The following is a 23,367-nucleotide window of genomic DNA, read 5'->3' on the forward strand; positions in this document are numbered from 1 at the left end:
CAAAGCACAGAGCCCAGCGGGAGGCTGAGGTCATTGCAGCACTCTGATGAATGCATTGCTCAGACACAATGCTTTATGAGAAATCTTTAAAAGAGTTAAATCTATCATTTCAAACTCACATTGGCACATGTTTGTGTATTTGCCAGGTACACCTTTTGAGTGTTAAGTTGCTATGTGATGAATTTAGTTCTGTTAATAAAGCTGAGTGAGTCCGACTGTTATACTGTTATATATATACTGTTATATATATATAACAGTATATATATGCTGACCTTCTGTGATACCATATTTAATCTATTTATTATACTATTACTATACTATACTATTATTACTATTCATTTTTTTGTCTGCAAACTCCTCCCATGTTTTCAAATTCCAAACCAATTCAAGTCAATCCAATTCCTCATAATGTCCACCTCATTCAGGACACTTTGGCTATCTCCCAAGACTTTTCAAATAAATTTCCACATTTACAGTAATATTTTCATATTTTCTGTGACAGTTTTCCCACTGAAAATGAATGAGCAATTTATTTGGCGCCTCCTCCCGGTGGAAAATCATTTTCCCATTACTGTAACATTCTGAAGCACCGTCACCCGGCTGAAACACGGAGTACAACCGTTGCTCCTTTGCATTTAGAGGAGCCAGATGAGGTTGCTTGGGCATCTGGTCAGAACGCCTCCCTGGGGAGGTGTTCAGGGCATGTCTGGACAAATTGGAGAGACTGTGTCTCTCAACTGGCCTGGGAACACACTGGGACAAAGTGGCCAGGGAGAGGGAATTCTGAGCTTCCCTGCTTAGGCTGCTGCCCCGCTGCCTAGCTCCAGTGGCCCTCGGGTAAATTGAGTTTGAGACCCCTGTTTTAGACCCTCCTGATCTGACACAATTGTGCGATTTTAAGCACTCACTCTCTACAAAATCGTTGTCTGCGATGGAAAGTTCCAGGCTAACGATGTACACACTCGATGTTGATGTTGTTCATTCACTTTGGAGGGAACAAGGAATGGAATATCTGTTCGCTCATGTCCCGACTTGAACCAAGCTCATCTCTGGACACTGAACGCCAAACATCTCAACTAGTAGGTCGTACGACTCCGACTGAGGCTTCAAACAGACTCCTCGCTTATGGAGAACTACAAGCAAGTCTACTATGTTGTGCTTTTCTTCCGACAGGACCATGTCCTTTCTCAAACTTCTGGTCTAATCTGACACAGCTTCGTCACATCTAACAGTGGTACAAAATCAAAGCACTGTACTTCCCCAAATACAAAACTATCTCCTTGAGTGGGTTAAATGTTTCATTAACTACTTCTAGATAAACCATGCCAGCTAGTCTTTCCGCCTATTTAGCCGCGTACAAGCTTGTCGGCTGTAAAACTCACCATCAGGGCGGTTTGTTTTGGGTAAGTGCTGTTCCGTGTTTATTCATAATTAAGTTCACTCCCGCACCTCACGGAACAGGAAAGTGGAGTTGAGGTGTTGAGAGATCATATTTGAAGTGTTGAGCAGCTCTCTGGAGTCTTGTAAGGTGAGCGGGGGAAAAAGGGGGAGGAGGTCACCAACTTGGCCACCGTGCACGCTCAGGGACCCGAGAAGACCACCAGGGAGGTCTGCATTCCCGAAGCGGCGATGTGCAGCGGGAGACTTGGGAGTGAGCAGCACGAAGCTATCATTTTGTGTCAAGTTGTGTCATCTGGCGCTGTCCGCAACGCTGCTCCTCCGCCCGCCGGAAGACGAGTGTCACGGCACGGCTTGACGGGGCCGGGTGTGACGCGAGGGGCCCTCGGGGCACCTCGCGGAAGGATCCGTCTCAGCGGCATTTCCAGGACTGGGCTTGGATGCCGACTGTCAGCAGATCTGAGTAAAGGGAGTGTTGTTATGCAGCAACGTGACATCAGGTCTTTGACCCCAAGTATAAATACGGCGTGGAAGCTAGCTCGCTAGCTAGCTCCATGGACTCGGTGAACCTGACACTGATCCACTAAGACAACTGGACTTCTTTCTGCTGGAAGAAGCTACATATCTTCCCAAAAAGCTTCTCCAGTTCTGCCATCGTCACTAAACAGGTGAAAGTGGCACCTAAAAAATGGTTGCCATGGTTCTGATCAGGGTTAGCAACCATATTTAAATTGTAAAAATAATGGAAATGCTACAGAAAAATACGGGGAAACTCGAAGCAACTGCAGTAGAAATCCCGTGTGAATGCTACCATACTGAAGCTGAACTGAAATACACAATGAAAGTTGGAATACGGGATTGGGATTCTCTAAAGCAGGGGTCTCAAACTCAATTTACTTGGGGGCCACTGGAGCTCGGGTCTGGGTGAGACTGGGCCGCATCAGCTTTTCCAAAAAATAAAAAATAAAACACATTTATTAAAAACAAAAAAAAATTTTAAACTTTGCTTTGGTTCCAATTTTCTACAAGAAAAGCTCTGATAAAACATTCCACTGTTCTCAAATATCTTACTTTTTATTTTTCTACACAAAATAAGATGAAAAATAAATAAACAAATCAAGAATAAAGAAAATCAATCAGTAATAAATAAATATAATAATAATAATAATAATAATAATAAAACGGCAAATAATAAAAACTTAAGAAACCACATATAGTTGGTGGGTAGACAAATTATTTTTTTCAAAGCATTATTAGAGCCCTGTAGACATGACAAAACATGACTATAGTCACATTTATACTCTTTTTATTTACAACATATTGCGCAACTGCAGGGTCTTGTGACACATGCTAACTCGCAAACTAGAGAGCTAGCGACCTAAACAGTAGCCTCCAAGTTATTTCCTTTAAACTTAAAAAGCCAAAAACGTACCACTTCCACACGGATAGGGAGGATAACTATTAACAGTTATTTAACCTTTAACATGAACATTAATCAAACGTAATAATTTTTTCTGGGTACATGATACCATACAGCATCCATATCAAACTTGCGCGGGCCGCACTAACATTAAACTTTCACATCAAGGCGGGGGCCTCAAACTAGTGTCCTGCGGGCCACATTTGGCCCACGGGCCGCATGTTTGAGACCCCTGCTCTAAAGCTAGCTGCACGCTGTGCTAGCTAATTCAGTTTGAAGCCTCATTCAGAGTCACGGGACAGGCTACTTTCGACCACTGGCTTTCGATGTCCAGGGGCGAACAAGAGCAACTGCAAGCGGAAATTTCAAACATGTCCAAAGTTTGGAATACAATCTTAATGACTACATTATGTTTATTTCTCCATTTTCACTTTCACGGGTGATGTCTTTCCTTTTCTTTGGTGCACTGCAGCTTGGAAGATACAACCAAGTGCAAAAACTTCCTTGCTTATGGAGCCAAATTAATTTTTTTATTAATTTGTGGAAGTGCAGAAGTGAGATATTTCAGACACAAGCGCACAAAATATTGCAAACTGAGAACCACATGCGATCATGCAATGGATGCATGATGGAGTGCACTACTGGCCTGCAACCAGCAAAGGTGCTGTAGATGCATTCTAAAGATAAACACATCAATGTGCTCAGTACCATGCTGGCACTGAAACAGTGCAGAACATTAAAATGAAAGAATGATATTTTGTAAAGCAACACATGTAGATATGCTAAGAAGTTATATATATTTCAAGAAAATGCTGCAGCTCAGCTGTTTTAATTTTCCACATATTTGAACTTTTTTCTTAAATAATATTCTCTTTTATTTTCTCGAAATATTATGACTTTTTTCCCATATTATTTTAACTTTTTCCCTAAACAAATTACAATTTACAATTACAGTGTTGCCTTGCTCAATTGCAGTTCACATTCCGTGGACGTTTTGCTGATTTTTTTTTTTTTTTTTTTTTTAAATCGTATGAACACTGTTTTATGCTGAGCCTGTCCCTTTAAGAAGAGTTGCATTGTGGGAAGTGTTGCAGTTGTGTACTTAATCACAAGTGGCCGTGTCTCTGGTCATTGTCTTCTGAAATCTGATTAATTACTTGACAAATGGTCTACAGCCAATCAATCAATCAATCAATCAATATCCTTCGTGCTGTCTACTGTTGTGGCTGTTCAAGGCCACCAAACTAGCTAACCATGTGAGCTACTTGCTAACCAACAATACTGTAAACGATAGAAGAAAGAGAATAAGCTAACTGTGTGAGGAAAATACGACAACAAAAAACACAGTTTGTGTGGGTTTTCTCCGGGTACTCCGGTTTCCTCCCACATTCCAAAAACATGCTAGGTTAATTGGTGACTCCAAATTGTCCATAGGTATAAATGTGAGTGTGAATGGTTGTTTGTCTATATGTGCCCTGTGATTGGCTGACCACCAGTCCAGGGTGTACCTCGCCTCTTGCCTGAAGACAGCTGGGATAGGTTCCAGCACCCCCGCAACCCTTGTGAGGATAAGCAGTAGAAAATGAATGAATGAATGAATTTGCCATGGGCCCATAAAACATCTGTGGCCCCTGAGCCACAGTTTGGCTCAGGGGCCAACAATTGAGTGATGATTCCGTATACTGGGTGAAAAACCCATCCCGTCCATGTCATTCCTCTACCAAGTTCTGGATGACTGTTGGCGCTTTCATGGAAAACTGCTACACGTTGTTGGAAAACGGCGACCCCTAAGAATCATGTGGAATGTGTGCAAACAAACAAAAGTGAGCGTCTTCTGAGAACACTTTTCTGCTTTGCTTACTAGAAGCAGCAGCGGGGGTCAGCGTGAGCAGGAGGTCAGTGCGGCCATGGCTGGCCCGGCCTCGGCAAGAGTAGCCAGCGAGCAGCACTTGATGAGTGCTCTATTTTGACACTCATCTAGGCCTCCTTGTTAACTCCCCCAAAACAGATCTGATGCACTCGGACAAGCCGACGCCGCACACGAGCGAGGCTGCTCGGCCTCCAACGCACACTTGGAGGGAGGATTTAGCGCTCTGCTGGGCTCCCTCTCCGATACCCAAAATGAGTTAGTGGGTATCACAAACACGACTCATTTCACAGAGGACATAATTAGGCAAAGCAGTTAGGCTTTGGGAATACTGCATTCAAGACTTTCCTATCATCGTACTTGCTGGCTGGCTGAATACAGGCGATAGAACGGTAATGGGGGGGGGCCACTAGTCTGGGCGGCTTCAAGAACTCAGTCGGGAATCACCTTTCTATCAAGCGACTGTCTTGTCAACATACAGATGCCGTCTTCACTACAAAATGTAATATGGAGCCACATTTTAGTGGCAGAAGCGGTGGTCACGGGTACTTCAGTTTGATTTTAAAACACATTACTTGATGTAACAGTCAGGGAAACGCAAGAAAAACGAAACGAAAAAAAATATTAAGAGAAAAACATTGTTCTCTAATGAGAAAATGTTGTCATTTTACAAGAATGAAGGTTCTATTAAGGAAAAATAACCATTCTAGTAGTGTAAACTTCAAATATTAAAGAAAGACGTAGTTTTAAAAAAAAAACTAATAATATTATCAGAAATAAAACAATAAATAAAGTTGTCATTTTTGGGAAATTCCGTTATGTCATGAAAATAAAGTAAAAATATTATGGTAATAAAGTCAGAATTACTAAAAGAAAAATTAGAAATTAGAAGAAAAAAAGCTGAAATAGCTGGAAAAGGGAACCAAAACAACAACAAGAAAGTAAAACACAACTGGCACTTTGCAAGAATGAAGTCAGAATATTAAGAGAAACAAATTAAAACAAAGTTGTAATTTTTGGAGAATTTAAGTTCTACTATAGGAATAAAATCTAAATATTATAAGAATAGGAAAGTCATTAGGGGAAGAAAATGTACAGGACAAAAGTTGAAATATTTGGAAATTGTAAAGAAATCATTTTATAAGAATAAAGTCAAAATATTACGAGAAAAAGTCGTACTCTGAGTTGCAATTTTACGAGAACAAACTTGTAATATGAGGAAAAATAATCTCACTTTAGTAGCATAGAGTTGACATAGTAAAGAAACTTATTGGAGTTATTTTTTGAAGTCCTAATATTAGGAGAAACAATTTTTGTTTTATTATGTCTATAATAATAAGAGTTGATACTAATAATGAGCTTTTTCACCCACAGTGGTATGAATCCTGATCATTTTCAAGATGTTCCTTTCTAAATGACTGGTTGTTGGGTTCATCCATTCCAGGTAAATATATCATATAGGAGACAAACACAGGGATAGATGAGAAGTGAAATGAAGTTTATAGGATTTACAGAAAGTATACAGTAATTATTTCAACAAAGGTAGGCGGGTGCACACTTCTCTCTCTGAGGATTTCATGATGTTCATTTTCACTTCCACGGCGATGGGGCCTTTGCTGGAAAAAGTTTGGACATCCCTGCCGTACACGTTGTGACTTTGAATGTTTTCGGTTTTTGGTCTACTTGGTCTAAAACAAAGTGTATGGCGAACACACGGAGTAACACGGCTCTCCTTGAGAAGGAGCGTGCGGGTCGACCTGTTATTGATTTTGAAGAGCCGGCTGTGTAATTGCTTGTAAATCAAGGCCCTTTGTTACTCTCGGGTTATATAGCAGGGCGGGAGGACGCCATGCCGTCGCTGGAGCGGGAAAGCGCGCCCGTTGCGTGGATGGAGTTGGAGGATAATGTAGCGGAGGAAGCGGAGCACAGACTGACAGCAGCAGCTGGGGAGGGCGAAAGGTCAACCTGAGTTAATCAGCTAGAATCAGCATCAGCTGAGGAGAGAGGAACCATGTGCGTGCGTGTGCGCGCGCGTGCATATGTTGAAAATATATCAAACAATCAAATAGAAAGCTAAATCTTCTCCCGGACGAGAAGATCCCAGCGTCGTGCTGCAAAAACAAAACGCCGATTTCTAGCATTTCATGATTAAAACATGTGCTGCCGTGTTTGTGTACTCTGCGCTCAGGAAGGCTAAAAATAAACCTTGACCCTGTCAGGTAAAACCAGCGGGGCGGCCATACATTAGTTAGCGCGGACGCCAACTCCGGACAGGTGCCCATCAATTTTTTAAGCTGTGTTGACAAAAGCTTTCAGGTCGCTTTGGACTTAATCCTGCAACGCGGCAGAACGTGTTTGCTTTGCACTTCCACCATATTTTATTTACAAACACCTGCATATAGATAGGAAGGTCCTCGTATGGAATATATACCTGCGCTAGTTCATGTCCATTAGGAAGAGACATGCCAATAAAGTTCATGTTCAGTTTTTCAACTGGAAGCGCCAGGAAGTTGTTTTCAAAGGTTTAAAAAAGTCATGATTACATAGTACATTCAACATATATAGTACATATACAGTGTATATTGCGTACGCTTCTTACTTCACACTCCTCTGCTTTTCAAGTATTTTCACCGTGAATGAGCAGCGTTCATCCTATTCAGTGTTTCCATATTTTATTACATGACATGGTCTTATGGGATAAAAACAAAAGATATGTTATGCTATTAGAGGGAGATTTGTGATGAAAAGAACATTTAAAAAAGGGGTGAAAACACCAGGTTATGTGTTAATTTGTATTCTATACTATATTTATATTTTATTTTATATTAACTTTATATTTAATTTTAACTATATATATTGCATTAGCATTACAGATGTCTGATTTTGGCTTTTTTGCCGATAACCGATACTGTCCAACTCTCAGTGTCCGATTCTGATACGTGTAAGGTCATATATATTGGGTAAAATTGTAGTAGAGCCTTGTTTCTCCATTATTTTCTGGCATGCCCCCCCCTCTTGGGACAAAATTCCTAATGTGAAATACTAGAGAAACTGATAATATGTACTCATGTATCTACTGTACAGACTGATATTGAAAATGAAAGTAGGAAAATGCAACAAAATGGGGAGCCTACAAGCGTATTCAGGAGTAAAACTGCATGTTGAGTACTATAAATTTGTACATGTTGGTAGGTCTGCATTAAAATGAAAGCCTCTCGCAGATCAGATTTTTAGGCTGATATCGGGCCGAAATATCGGTACTCGATATTATCATATACTACAGTATTAATTGGCCCTGTACCCTAGAAACCGCCCATGAATGATACGGGAAAAGGCCGAAATGATACTGTGTCAAAGCCCAGGGCAGTGATACTGATATAATATAGAGTTTAACCATGTCCAGTATCAGCCCCCGTAGCTGTCCACTTAGAGCGCGCTGCTCTGGTATCGTGCCCGTGAAACAACCAATCAGAGAACAGCGCACGAGCGTGAACACACAGCGTTTGTTTTGCTGCCGTCTGTGCTCTGTCAACATGTCAGCGGTTAAATAGTAAATAGTATAGTAAATATAATAGTATAATAGTAAATATTAAATAGTACGTGATAATAAGCTCATGATTAAATAGTATGTGATAATAAGATCATCACATGGTTTGTCTGGTATCAGGCTCAGTATCATGCCCCCGCGTGCCTGGCCTGATACCAGACAAACCATGTGATAACCTATAATTATCGGACATCCATAATTATGACATATTTACAGTCTATTTATTACAATTATTGTATTTTTATTATTATTACATCATAAAATATTTTCAAAAAAATATATATTTGCTGCTAATTTATTATTTGTGTATTTGCTTGTTTTTTATTATGATCACATAATTTTTTTTTCAAACCAAACAGTAAATCTATTATTTGCTGTGACTTCATTATTTTTTATTTTATTGAATTTCAAAGTATTTCAAGTGTTCAAATGTATTTTTCTCCGTTTTTAAGTACAATGACATCCATAAACTATAACATCATATTTGCATAAATGTGATGTTTATTTGCATCAAAAGAGCTAGTGAAGCGGCAATGTCATCATCATGATGATCTTTTATTTTAATCATCAGGAGCCTGTCCTACATTTCTTGTGTGTCAAACTATTTAGTGAAGTGCCCAAGGCTTTGATATGGCTCTTTTAATATCCTTTCAAAATATCAACTTATGATATAGGTCGAGGCACATTTAGTCCTTATTGCCAAAAGACGCTAATCCTGGTAATGGCTCATTCCTGGTAATGAATCATTTATATTTTGTGCTTTTTCTTTGGCTTTTCCCCCAATGACACTGCTTCCAAAAGAAGAAGAATATAGACAGGAAGTGGTTAACTTATGTAATACTTCAGTAATAATGTGTGCATTCACGGCAAGTCATTCATACAGTCACAGACGCAGGTTCGATTCCGCTTCCCTCCCTGGCATGCACTCACGCTTAGCATTTGTTTGCTCGCCCCATCACTTCTTCTCTGTTGGCTTATTGCAATGTCTCCGACTACTATATCCAGTCTTATTTGAAGTTTTTGTGAGTATTTTTACTGTGGAAGGTTGCCGCTCTCACACACTGCTTGTGAGAGAAGATTACGCCCGCGTAATTTGTCTTTAAAGTAGTCAGACTGTTTTGTTGTTTTTAACTTTTTACTCTTAATGGTGGTTAATTTCTTTTTACACCAGTTTGAGAATGAAATGTGTTAAAAGTCATGAACTACAGCGGGTGCAACACACTTCAACAAGGACACATAAACGCTACAGCCAAATGGCAAAGAGCCACGGTCAGTGAGTCAATGATTTAGTAAGTGTTAAATAATCAAAAAAGTTCACCTTGGTGTGAGACTTGTCATTTGTTGGTAATGTTGAGGCAAACATTCATTTATTTTCTATGCCGCCTAACCCTCATTAATGTGGCTGTAGCCTATCCCAGCCAACTTTGGGTGGGATTCACACACATGAACAATTTATAGTCTCCAATTAACCTTACATGAATATTTTTGAAAAGTGCTAAGCTCCACTATGTTATGTGTGCCATGTGACGTTACCTGGGTGGTCCGTGGTTTGTAGGGCGAGCTGCTCTCCAGGTCTGCCAGGATGCTAGTGAGAGAGTCGATCTCCGCGTCCAGGCTGGAGCGTCGCTCCTCCAGTGTCTTCTCGGGTCCTCTCATCTGCGCGAAGACATGCGACAACAACATTGAAGATTGCAGTGCATTGCAGATTCAAAGAGTGGTGAGCTCGCCAAACCAAAAAAAAAAAAAAAAACGTTTTCTGGTTACTGCATCATCATTTCAGGGTTTATGGATAAAATAATTACAGGCCAGCAAAGCCTGCATCCAGATCTTTAATTGGAGGTATGACTCAAAGTGGTTTCTTACAATGTGATTTTCTTTTAGTCTTCAGATGAACTTTGACCTCAATCAGCATAGAAAAACGAATCAGATATGTCTTAGATATGACTTACAGAATTTTTTTTTGTTGGCCGTGTTTGACATTGCTTTGACTGAGACCTTAGATAAGATTCACATTCGTAGATGATTAAAAACGATATATATACATATATATATATATATATATATATATATATATATATATATATACACATATATATATATATATACACACACACACACAACATATATATAAATATATATACATAACAATATATATAATTATATATATATAGTTTTTTATAATCTACTATATATGTGTGTGTGTGTGTGTGTGTGTCTAGCTTATCTAAGGTATACAGTCCCTGACAAAAGTCTTGTCGCTTATCCAAGTTGTAGGAACAACAAATAATAACTTGACTTGTAGTTGCTCAATTGGAATCAGAAATGACTTATATGAAAGGCAAAGCCCTCTAGATTATGCTTTTTATATCAAAATAAAGTTTTGTACCATTCATTGAGTTTTATCATTTAATTAGGACATAAAGGTCAGATTTTGCTTGGACAAAAGTCTTGTCGCATACAAAAAAATGTAGAAATAATACATATACTTAATGTTGAATACACAAATATGCTACAATAACATTAGAACATAAAGTCATTGTACCTTGGAAAAAAGAATTAATATTGTGTATGGCTTCCATGAGCTTGGAGGACTGCATCCATACGTCTTGGCAATGACTCAAATAACTCATCTGGAATGGCCAAGAAAGCAGTCTTGCAGGACTCCCAGAGTTCATCAGGATTTTTCGGCTTCATCTTCCAAGCCTCCTCCTTCATCTTACCCCAGACATGCTCAATAATGTTCATGTCTGGCGACTGGGCTGGCCAATCCTGGAGCACCTTGACCTTCTTGGCTTTCAGGAACTTGGATGTGGAGGCTGAAGTATGAGAAGGAGCGCCATCCTACTGCAGAATTTGCCCTTTCTTGTGGTTTGGAATGTAATGGGCAGCGAGAATTTCTTGATATTTCAGGCTGTTGATGTTGCCATCCACTCTGCAGATCTGTCGCACACCCCCATACTGGATGTATCCCCAAACCATGATTTTTCCTCCACCAAACTTGACTGTTTTCTGGGTGAATCTTGGGTCCGTGCGGGTTCCAACAGGTCTTCTGCAGTATTTGCGGCGATTGGGATGCAGTTCAATGGATGATTCGTCAGAAAAATCAACCTTCTGCCACTTTTCCACTGTCCATCCTTTCTGCAAGCTGTGGGCCTTGGCAAATGCAACACGATTTTTTTGTTGGCTGTTGATGGCAACATCATATCAAGAAATTCTCGCTGTCCATTACATTCCAAACCACAAGAAAGGGCAAATTCTGCAGTAGGATGGCGCTCCTTCTCATACTTCAGCCTCCACATCCAAGTTCCTGAAAGCCAAGAAGGTCAAGGTGCTCCAGGATTGGCCAGCCCAGTCGCCAGACATGAACATTATTGAGCATGTCTGGGGTAAGATGAAGGAGGAGGCTTGGAAGATGAAGCCGAAAAATCCTGATGAACTCTGGGAGTCCTGCAAGACTGCTTTCTTGGCCATTCCAGATGAGTTATTTGAGTCATTGCCAAGACGTATGGATGCAGTCCTCCAAGCTCATGGAAGCCATACATAATATTAATTCTTTTTTCCAAGGTACAATGACTTTATGTTCTGATGTTATTGTAGCATATTTGTGTATTCAACATTAAGTATATGTATTATTTCTACATTTTTTTGTATGCGACAAGACTTTTGTCCAAGCAAAATCTGACCTTTATGTCCTAATTAAATGATAAAACTCAATGAATGGTACAAAACTTTATTTTGATATAAAAAGCATAATCTAGAGGGCTTTGCCTTTCATATAAGTCATTTCTGATTCCAATTGAGCAACTACAAGTCAAGTTATTATTTGTTGTTCCTACAACTTGGATAAGCGACAAGACTTTTGTCAGGGACTGTACACATACATACGATATACACACATAATGTAAAATAAATAAAATATGAAAAATAAAATACATAAATGAAAATCACTAATATTATTATGAAACATTTAAATAAACCATGAATAAATAAATAAATACATAAAAAGTGTTAAATTATTCACAAATTATTAGGTAAGATACAATAATTTGTAAATAATTGAAAATGAATAAATATATACACACTAAAAATAAAATATATAAATGAAATGAAACAAATCCAATAATAATAATAATAAAATGTGTTCATCGTTATGAGATAAGTTGGTTAATTAATATGTTTTTACATGCATTATTACTGATATAGTCATAGATACAATACTGATGCAAAATAAATATTTAATAATAATAATACATTATATTTGTATAGCGCTTTTCAGAGTATTCAAAGATGCTTAAACGTTGACGTTAGACGCTCAAAGATAAAAAATTTAGTTGAGTAAAAGATGCATTAAAATACAACATCCATACATTCATTCAAAGCTAAAAGCAAGGCGTAAAAGAAGGCTAAAAGCGGGGCGGGGCACAGCAGTCAGGTATAAAAAGTTAGACATTAAAAACTACAATATAACATATTCATTCATTTTCTACCGCTTTTTCCTCACAAGGGTCGTGGGGGGTGCTGGAGCCTATCCCAGCTGTCTTTGGGCGAGAGGCGGGGTACACCCTGGACTGGTCGCCAGCCAATCACAGGGCACATATAGACAAACAACCATTCACACTCACATTCATACCTATGGACAATTTGGAGTGGCCAATTAACCTAGCATGTTTTTTGGAATGTGGGAGGAAACCGGAGTACCCGGAGAAAACCCACACATGCACGGGGAGAACATGCAAACTCCACACAGAGATGCCCGAGGGTGGGATTGAACCCTGGTCTCCTAGCTGTGAGGTCTGCGCGCTAACCCCTAGACCATGCCACCCACAATATAACATATTCATTCATTTTCTACCGCTTTTTCCTCACAAGGGTCGCGGGGGGTGCTGGAGCCTATCCCAGCTGTCTTCAGGGGAGAGGCGGTCGCCAGCCAATCACAGGGCACATATAGACAAACAACCATTCACACTCACATTCATACCTATGGACAATTTGGAGTCGCCAATTAACCTAGCATGTTTTTGGAATGTGGGAGGAAACCGGAGTACCTGGAGAAAACCCACGCATGCACGGGGAGAACATGCAAACTCCACACAGAGATGGGCGAGGGTGGAAATATAACATATATAAGATATTAATAATAATACATTAAAATACATGCCAAATAGGCCACCAAGAAGACAAGAAGACTCAGATGGCTTAGCATACAGTATACAGTATTGACCAACACTAGATTGCAGCTTTCATGTATACAAAGAGCCCCTCCCACATCCCTAAATGTTTCTGCATGCAGCCGTCGCAGGACAAAGTCTGGAAAACCGCTGGAGTAGGTTTTCTACTAAATTGGCCCCAACGTTCCCCCTTCTCTCCAACGACAGCTTAGTATGTTTAGTGTGGCCAACGATGCTGCAACTGCAAGAAGACTTTCTGCAATTGCCCGCGGGCGCTTTGGAGTTGGCCGGATCACTGACTGCTTCCTCTTCTAATGTTATGTGTTTGGATTACCTGTCACAATTCATTACAGGCGGGGCCGCTAGCTGCTGCTGCTGCTGCTGCTGCTGCTGCTGCTTTAAAGCATCATGAGGAGCACGGCGGCAGTAAACAAAGCGCAATGCTAATGGCTTGTCTCCCGTCCGGAACGGCAAAGGCAAGCTTCACGGCGCTAACGAGGGCGATGAAAGAAAACATTGCCGCGATCAACCTGTGCTCGGCTGCCTTTGGTCTTGAAACTCTTGTAAAAACCTCCGTGTTGTAACACCGACATGAGATGCTTCTTCACCAATTAACGCCGTTCATTGAGGTCAATAAGAGACTGGCATCTTATTGGACTTTTTATGACTTTAATTTGACACATTTCAATCATTTCAAAGATGAAAATATAACTTTTTAGGTTGAATTTTTCAGCTTTCAGCCGCTCTGCTCCCCAACTCTGGAACTCATTGCCACCAGACCTCCGTAACTCTGCCACCCTTCCCATCTTCAAATCCAAACTCAAAACTCATCTGTTCAAACTTGCCTATTCTCTTTAACTGCTTCACATGCCCCCCCCCCTCCCCCTATTTATTGTATGTTCTTATTTATTGTATGTTGTTTTTTATATTGGTGTTTTTTTATCTTCTCTACAGCGACCTTGGGTGTCCTGAAAGGCGCTTTTAAATCAAATGTATTATTATTATTATTATTATTTCATGTCTAGAGGGCTCCACAAATTAACATTAACATTTGTATTTGTATTTTGGGGGGAAACGTTCTCAATTCAGTTTGGAATCTTGCTTCATCCTCTGCAAATTTCCCCACTGAGGGACGAATAAAGGCATATCTTATCTTATCTTATCTTATCTTCATGACACGACACGAGCGTTTCAGTGCCTCTACTCTCAAAAGGGGAGTAAACAAGTGAGATGATTGATTTTTCCCATGTTTGGTACTCATAAATACTTACAATAATCCCTCATTTATCGTGGTTAGTCTTTATTTATACAAGGAATATTTTGGTAGTGACTGCACGGCGGTGGAGTGGTTTGCGCGCAGACCTCACAGCTAGGCGAGGAGACCTGAGTTCAATTCCACCCTTGACCATCTCTGTGTGGAGTTTGCATGTTCTCCCCGTGCATGCGTGGGTTTTCTCCGGGTACTCCGGTTTCCTCCCACATTCCAAAAACATGCTAGGTTAATTGGTGACTCCAAATTGTCCATAGGTATGAATGTGAGTGTGAATGGTTGTTTGTCTATATGTGCCCTGTGATTGGCTGGCGACCAGTCCAGGGTGTACCCCGCCTATCGCCCGAAGACAGCTGGGATAGGCTCCAGCTCCTCTGCGACCCTTGTGAGGATAAGCGGTAGAAAATGAATGTTTTGGTAGTTCTGTTTACGACCTTATAAATACGCTTTTTAACATTATTAGAGCCCTCAAGACATGAAATAACACCCCTATAGTCACCTTTGCAGACATATGTTCCTAAAAATTAAAAACATTAATGAGCGTTTCTATTTTTTCTGCATGGTAACTTACCTACATCAAGCCCCGCTGATGTCAATGTTGGAGATAAAATAGATCAGTGATAACACTTGACGTAATTTGCTGCCATTGCATCTCCACAAACAAAGCTGACTGAGCGGCGATGTGATTTTACACACAAGAAAGGAATGTGACACGCTCCGAGGATTTCACAGTAGAGGTTAAGTGCTGCCGTGTCGTTGGGAGTGTGTGGGGGCGGGGGTCAAAGGCTGAATGGGGCAGGGAGTAGTGAGCATGCTCCACCAATAGGTGTCAGCCTTCAGTTTGCATGCAGCCCAGAATAGGAGAAAGTTTGTTGATACGTGTGTGTGTGTGTGTGTGTTGGGTCCCTGAGTTCACGTGATTGGCTCCGGGCGGCAAGCGGAGCTGCAAAGTATCAGCGCTTGGCTCCCAGTCAGCGCGGCCACACACTCGGACCTGCCGCGTGAACTCCAGAGTGGCGCTCGGGGCGCTCGACACCGATACGAGTGGACACTCGACCGTTACACACCACCAGCACGTCTCTCACCTGGTAATCGTACGAGTTGGCGGGTGGGGGAGGAGGGAAGGAGGCAGCGGATGACGACGGGAGGCGGCTCGTCTCTTCCGCAGGCGGCGGAGGGGGGGGGTAGTCCGCTGGGGAGGGGAAAAAAAAGGAAAACATATTAAACATTTATCTTCCTATCAGGCAGCCAGCAATGGAAACTTTATTCCGTACATTAATACTGTATATATTTATTGGTAGCAGTTGTATTAACACAGCTCATGTTACAAAGTTACTAAAAACTATTTCCTTAAAATATCCCTCTAAAAAGGCACACAACACTTCAGACCTCAGACTGGCAACATGCATGACAATGCAAGACATGCATGCATAACTCACAAAATCAGTGGTTCACTTCTTTTTACACTTGTGTCACAGTTACAAAGTGACTGACAAACTAAGAAAAATAGATTTGAGTGAAAAATATCCGTCCAAAAGGCACGCAAAGATAAATACCTGCATAACTTCATGCATGCCTTCTTTGCACACGTGTGTGACAGTAAACATAACACGTATTCAAAAGTAATGGGCAACTATAAAACTCAAAAGAGCAAAAATGTTGGTAACAAAAGGTGCACATCACTTCAGATTTCCAATATCCAGCATGCATGACATTACGCAAGATGCAAGTGTAACTCACAAAAAGCAGTGGTCGACTTCTTTTTACACTTACAGTATGCCACAGCTAATACATGTTACAATGTGCCTGAAAACGTAAAAAAAAAAAAAAAGTAGATTTTGGTGAAAAATACCCCTCCCATATTCATGCATGACTTATTTTTACATTTGCATGACAGTTAAAAATGTTACAAAGGGAATGCAACCAGGAAAAAATGGGATTTGGTGAGAAATATCCCTCTAAAAGGCACACAAAACTTACATGAGATATGCAGGCCTACATCACGACAACAGCGGTTCACTTCTTTTTACACTTGCGTGACAACTAAACAAATGTTACAAAGTGACTCAAAAAAAATAAAAATAAAACAACACTCCAAAATCCACAGTGAACTTTATATTTTGCATTACCAACCTGCATGGCTTATTTTTTTCCACTTGTGTGACAGTTATAAATGTGACCAAGTGACTGAATCAGTGGGCGTTCGTCCCCTCAAGTACAGACAGCTGCTGGAAAGGGTTTTGGACACACAACGTTTTGTGTGTATGCAAGCTTTATAGATGAGGCCTCAGTACTGTAGATAACTTCTTTTTACACTTGTATGACAGTTTAAGATCTTACATCGACTGACAACATACAAAAACCCTCAAAAGAATCACCATTTGGCTGAAAAATGTTGACACAAAATTGCAGATTTCAACTCACCAACAAGCGTATTCACTAAAACAGTGGGTGACTTCTTTTTACACGAGTGTGACCATTGAAAATCACTGAAATGTAAAAAAAAAAAAAAATTGGATTGCGGTGAGGCCGCACGGTGGACGAGTAGTTAGCATGTAGGCCACACAGTGAAGACCTGGGGTCGGTTCTCTGCTTGGGCATCTCTGTGTGGTGTTTGCATGTTCTTCCCGTGCATGCGTGGGTTTTCTCCGGGTACTCCGGTTTCCTCCCACATTCCAAAAAACATGCTAGGTTAATTGGCAAATTGTCCATAGGTATGAATGTGAGTGTGAATGGTTGTTTGTCTATATGTGCCCTGTGATTGGCTGGCTACCAGTCCAGGGTGTACCCCGCCTTGGTGAAAAATATCCCTCTATAAGACCACAAAACGTCTGAGTGAGGCAGCGCGATGCCAAATAATTATTAAATATGAGAAAAAACACACACTGAGGATAATAAAGTAGGGGAAAATATGTTTTCATGTCCAGCTTGTAGCGTCCTCGGTGAAAAAAAAAAAAGAGCATTGTTGGGGAGTGTATCCACATGACGCAGTGGAAAGTAGATTCGTCACTTCACAAGTCATGTTGCTTTGCAATTACATGCACACAAAACATGTCAAGTTGTACTTTTGTCCTCCATTATCATTGGAATTTTCTACAGGACACAAAAGACCGCTTGTAGCCACTTTGACGCAGGCCACGTTCACGTGCGGTCCTCAAACACATCATTCCATGACTCGGCACAAACGCCGTCACCTTTATAAGATTATGTGATGCCTCACTTCCCTCACTTATGAATCCAGTACATCAATCCAGTGGGAATAGTCAGGGTCCGCATGTTGGCCACAATCAGGAGATGGGCAAGATCTGGGTTTGAATGTTTTCTCCAGGTACTCCGGTTTCCTCCCACATTACAAAAACATGCTAGGTTAATTGGCGACTCCAAATTGTCCATAGATATGAATGTGAGTGTGAATGGTTGTTTGTCTATATGTGCGCTGTGATTGGCTGGCCACCAGTCAAGAGTGGACCCTGCCGCTCACACGAAATCAGCTGGGATAGGCTCCAGCATGCAAGCGGCATAGAAAATTGATGGATGGACAGTGTCGGCTTTTCTGCAATTGTGACCGTTAGTTCAGTTATGAAAAAATTCATAGGTTAGATTTGAATTGATGTTAATTAGTTAGCACAATTGCTGATCTAAGATTTTGAATGATCTAAGTCGATCTAAGATCTAAGCACAATTCCGCAAAAACTATGCAAAAGAAACTAAATGAAAAAAGAAAAAACTACAAAGATTTGCAGGTTTTCATTGACTCCACTGATTTTAGTCAGTTAGTTTGTTGATTAGCAAGATTACATTAGAGATTAGGTTTTTTAAGGATAGTAGCACGATTACGAAAAAAAACGACATAGGCTAAGTTTTGACTGATGTTAGTGCGATTATGCAAAACCTACAAAGTTGAGTAGGTTTATTGATTTTAGTCACTAACTTGGATCGTTAGCACAATTAGGCAAGGTTGCCCTTTGATTTATTTTATGCCAAAACTACAAAGATTCATTCATGTTAGTCAGTCTGTCTGTCAGTTCACACAAATATGCAAAAACGACCGGAAAACTACGGGCTAGCTTTTGACTGCCGTTAGTTGTTTGTTAGCAAGCACAACTACGCAATGGTAGGCTAGCATTTGATCGATATTTGTTAGCACGTACTCAAGGTACATAGGTGTGTAGGCGTTCATCGATTTCAGTCAGCTAGTTGTCAACACAATTACAAAAAACGACATAGGCTAGGTTTTGATTGATGTTAGCACAATTATGCCAAAGTACAATGATTCAGTTTCAATGATTTAAGTCAGTTGGCACAATTACACAAAGACTACGAAGTATAATTGAGCAAAAACATCAGTTTGCAGAGGGCCATCCAGTAAATGTGTTTTAAATTCAGCTAGTTGTCAACACAATTGCAAAAAAACTACATAGGCTAGGTTTTGATTGATGTTAGCACTATTATGCCCAAACTACAATGATTCGGTTTCAATGATTTAAGTCAGTTGGCACAATTACACAAAGACTACGAGGTATAATTGAGCAAAAACATCAGTTTGCAGAGGGCCATCCAGTAAATGTGTTTTAACTTTCACATGAATCTGAGCCAAGTGGGGCAGTGCCCCACTGGATCCAGCAGATGTTATTTTTTTTTTTTAAAAGCTGACCTCTTTAACAGTTACTATCGCATATTTGTTGCTGAACAGAGTCAACAACAACAACGTGATCTTTTTATTGACGACTTGCCGGAAGAGATACTAAAAACGGTGAATATGAAAGTGTAGTCATCAGTGGTTTGACACACATAATTGCAGCAATTTGCTTAACTAAGAAACAATAATCTGCGTGTCAGCACGTGTTGTTTTCTCCTCCTCCTGAGATTGGAAAAGTAAATGTTGTGTCCGTCTCGGGCCAGGGGGACGAGAAAGCCGCCAAATTTGTGCTCCTTAAGTCGGCGTTAATCCAAGGATTGCGACGAGCCGCATGTTAGAGACAGGATAAGGAGTTACGTGCCAAATTAAATTGTGGGTGCACGACTTAAGACCGAATCATTTGACCGTGTACTCCTACACGGCAAAGCAGACATGAGCTCTGCAAATTGAAAGTCTTTTATACTAAGTCATGGGAATTTGTTCCAATTCCGAGACTTTGATGAGTCCCGTACGCGGGTTCCATTCACTTTGCGCTGCTTTTCATCTAATTGATGTCATCAATGCAGTTTAGCCAAGGCACATGAGCAAATTAATTAAGCATGCTCTGCAGCTGCCTTGGCAAAGCAGCTTGATGAATAAAAACACTCGGCGGAGATTGGACACATGTCTGCATCTTGTGCATTAACAACGTTGCAGAAATTGCCAGCATTGCATTCCACGTTCCCTCTGGGCGCTGGCGGCCTCCATGTGAATTGTTTATATAATAACCTTGTGACCTCCGCTAACGCTCCAGAGGCGCACAGTGCTGCCAAACCTCTGGGAGAGGAAATAAAATTACAATAACGGACGGACGTCGTATAAAACTTGGAAAATTTCAGCATGAAGAGTAGTGTCCCCCCCCCGAACATCAAATATGTTTCAGGTTAATCGTTTCAGGAAGTAGAAGACTAGTAAATGTTTCAGAATGACGCATGTTTTATTGAGAAGGTCTTGTGTGGAGGAGTGGAATAAGGGTCACTGAGCATCTTCTCTTAACAGATCTTTTGCCTTTTGTTCCACCCTCACACTCTCATTTGTCCTCGTATCTGTGGAACCGCTCTCACTAATAAACCTCACGTCGTATGCATTGCTAGATATACTGTACATTTCTCACCAAAATTTTAAGACCAGCTGAAAAAACTGCAAGAATTTACATTTTGCATTTAAGGAGGTTGTAAATAGAGCTTGAAAACTGCAAAATTAAAAATATGGGTGTGAGACAAAACATTTTTGGAGTAAGCAGGTTATGGCAAACAACCATTAAAGTAAAAAGGCTGTTCATCAAAGTGTAAAAAAACAACAACCAAAAAACAGAAAGAAGTCAGTAATGGGTTGTTCAAGAGATACAACTACTGTGTACTTGTTAGGCAGCATATACTTTCGCAGATGCAAAAGTATAGATAGATACTTTCTATATATCTGTGTAATAATAGCTTTTTAAAATAGCTGTTGGGGCAGCAGTGGTGTTCAGGATCCCACTGTAAGTGATGATGATGATGGCTGGGTTTGCTTGAGTATCACAGAGCTGGTATCTGACATATTCTGAGTCTGGCGACACACCCATTCCACTGACAAAGCCCGGTATTAAAACACCTCCAACAAGGTTTTAGGGTTTATATCAATTTTGTAACCACGTGGTAGCGTGGTACATTCATGACACAATGTAAAACTAACAGTATTTTGCCGAATTGTTGTCATTTTAAGTATTAGCAGAACTTCCTGGGCCGGCTGTGGTGTGATAAGGTGTCACTACACCAGTAAAGTTCTTCGGCCTAAAAATGTTAGTTGCGTCCCATTACGTGCATTCCTAGCTGACTCTTTTTTTACCTGTTTTTATATCTTTAGAACGCACAGAAAAGTGAAATACATGTGTGTTTGTGTCTCACAAAGACTGTGGATGATGGGCAAAATTTCCAAAAAAAGTGCAGTTTGACAAAGATTAGACTGGACTGCTTGCATGGCTTTTCTGCAGGCACTCTGGCATCGTACCACGTCATTATTTGTCCATAGGTGTGAATGTGTGTCAATGCGTGTTTGTACATACTGTATGTGTCAGCTGGGACAGGTTCAGACCCACCTGTGACCCTAATGACAATAAGCGCTATAGAAAATGCATGGACAAATGGATTAATACTGGTGGTGTCCAACATGCAGTCATGCAGGAGTCATGGTGGATTGTAACAAACTGACCTACAAACTGACAAAAGTGATTGACAGCATGTTTGCTTCTGTCACACTTTCTATTGAAAGAAACCTCTGCCAAAACATCATTTAGTTCCGAACAATCTGGATTGGCTACCGTGGATTTGATGCATTCCAGGCTTTTGTGCCGCCCCCCAAAAAATATATTTTTCCCCTCTTTTCATTCACTTGTCTTCCAAAACAACTTTTGAGAAGATAATTGTAAAATGTTAAGCTCATGAAAAATAGTAGCAAGTCAAATATTGGAATGACCAAAATATATGGTTCGGGTTCAGGTTCAAGGCTCTTCCCATGCTGATTAACACGCGTGTGATGGCGAAAGACACCAAATCTAAATGTCATTTTTCGATTTCCACAGCTCCTGTACTTGGCAATATCTGTGTTGCAGAAATTCAGCAAACAGCACATCAATAATGACTTCCACTACAATTACACTAAAAATTATAATATGATACTATATTCCTGTCAGGTTTTTGTGTCCTTTTTGTCGCCCAATAGCCAGGATTAAATCAACAATCAAGAAACATTATCCAAGATTCTGTTTTCCCCTTATTTTCTGGAAATGTTCAATTAGTTTTGACTAACTATTTGTGAGCAATGTACTGTATGCTGACACTCTTCACTCTCTGGGCCAATTTGGTTCCATTATACGCATTCTTGGATATAATTTTCAAATGTAAATCTTGACAGGTACGGTGGCGCCTTTGCCACTGTGCTTTTTACATACAACAAATAAGTGCAGCAAACTTCTTTTTCCACTTGTAAGCATGCTAAAATGTAAAACATGGACTCCACTGTCACACAACGGTAACACACATTAGAACAAGACATCACGTGTTTGAAGAGACTTCCGTCCGCACTAAGTGAGTGCGAGCGGTGTCTGTGCCGTGCATGCTGCTACCCCCATTTTGGACGACGGCGGGTCCAAAGCTCCGAGTGAGCCGCTAATTGACAGAAGCGGCAGGAACACCTACCTAATGACAAGCGCTTCAGCCTTCTCTTTATTGAGCAATTAGCGTCAAGTGGCCGCTCGCTCAACAAGGAATCCTAATCAGTTTTTTTTAAGCAGCGAGGACTCTTCATCAAAGGGGTTGTTGGGGTGATAAGCATGGACTAATATTGTACTAAGCAGCGTGCTCCGATATCTAGTGTACTCTAACTTTTTAGTGCTACTGTACACCACTTCTGAGCATTCATTTGCTAAAAAATATTATTTTGGTTAAAAAAAAAAATATATATATATATATATATATATATATGTAATTTTTTGACACCCCCACCCCATTATTTTTTTTTGACCCAAAAAAAGATTTTGAGTTCAACAAATATGAAAATTGGGGGGGGGGAGGGGGGCTCAAAAAATTATCTTGTCCAAAAAATTTTTGCCGTAAATTTTTGTTTTGTAAATGTATATTTTTTCGCTTAATAATTTTTTTAGGTAATAAAAAATGTATTAGCTCTATTATTAACTCCAGTGATATCCTCGCACATTCGCAAGTCAGCATTCAGGACCTGGTAAATTTGTAAATTAGTTGATTTTTGGGGTAAAAAAGGAAAAACCCAACAAAATCTACTTATGTATTTATGAATAAATAGATATTATGAAATACTATTTAATTATTATACACAAAATGTTGTCATTTTTGAAAACTAGACAATCCCAGTGTAAAAAAAAATGAGAAGATCTAAAAAAAAAAGGGCAATAAGGAATCTCTCAGCCATCTCTGTGTGGAGTTTGCATGTTCTCCACATGTGTGGGTTTTCTCCGGGTACTCCGGTTTCCTCCCACATTCCAAAAACATGCTAGGTTAATTGGC

General features: G+C 40.2%; 1 protein-coding gene across 2 annotated transcripts in view; it reads right to left on the reverse strand.

Moving 5' to 3' along the window:
* The window catches only part of lpp (LIM domain containing preferred translocation partner in lipoma), a 150,789-nt gene that overhangs the window by 70,854 nt on the left and 56,568 nt on the right, over positions 1-23,367 (reverse strand). For both annotated transcript variants that reach the window (XM_058072881.1, XM_058072880.1), the window contains exons 4-5: positions 15,756-15,862; positions 9,766-9,888 (exon numbers count right to left, since the gene is read on the reverse strand). In XM_058072881.1, the coding sequence (XP_057928864.1) occupies positions 9,766-9,888; positions 15,756-15,862 (230 nt within the window). The remainder of the gene's footprint in view (positions 1-9,765; positions 9,889-15,755; positions 15,863-23,367) is intronic.

The sequence above is a fragment of the Doryrhamphus excisus genome, chromosome 5, assembly GCF_030265055.1.
Source record: "Doryrhamphus excisus isolate RoL2022-K1 chromosome 5, RoL_Dexc_1.0, whole genome shotgun sequence".
Classification (NCBI taxonomy): Eukaryota; Metazoa; Chordata; class Actinopteri; order Syngnathiformes; family Syngnathidae; genus Doryrhamphus; species Doryrhamphus excisus.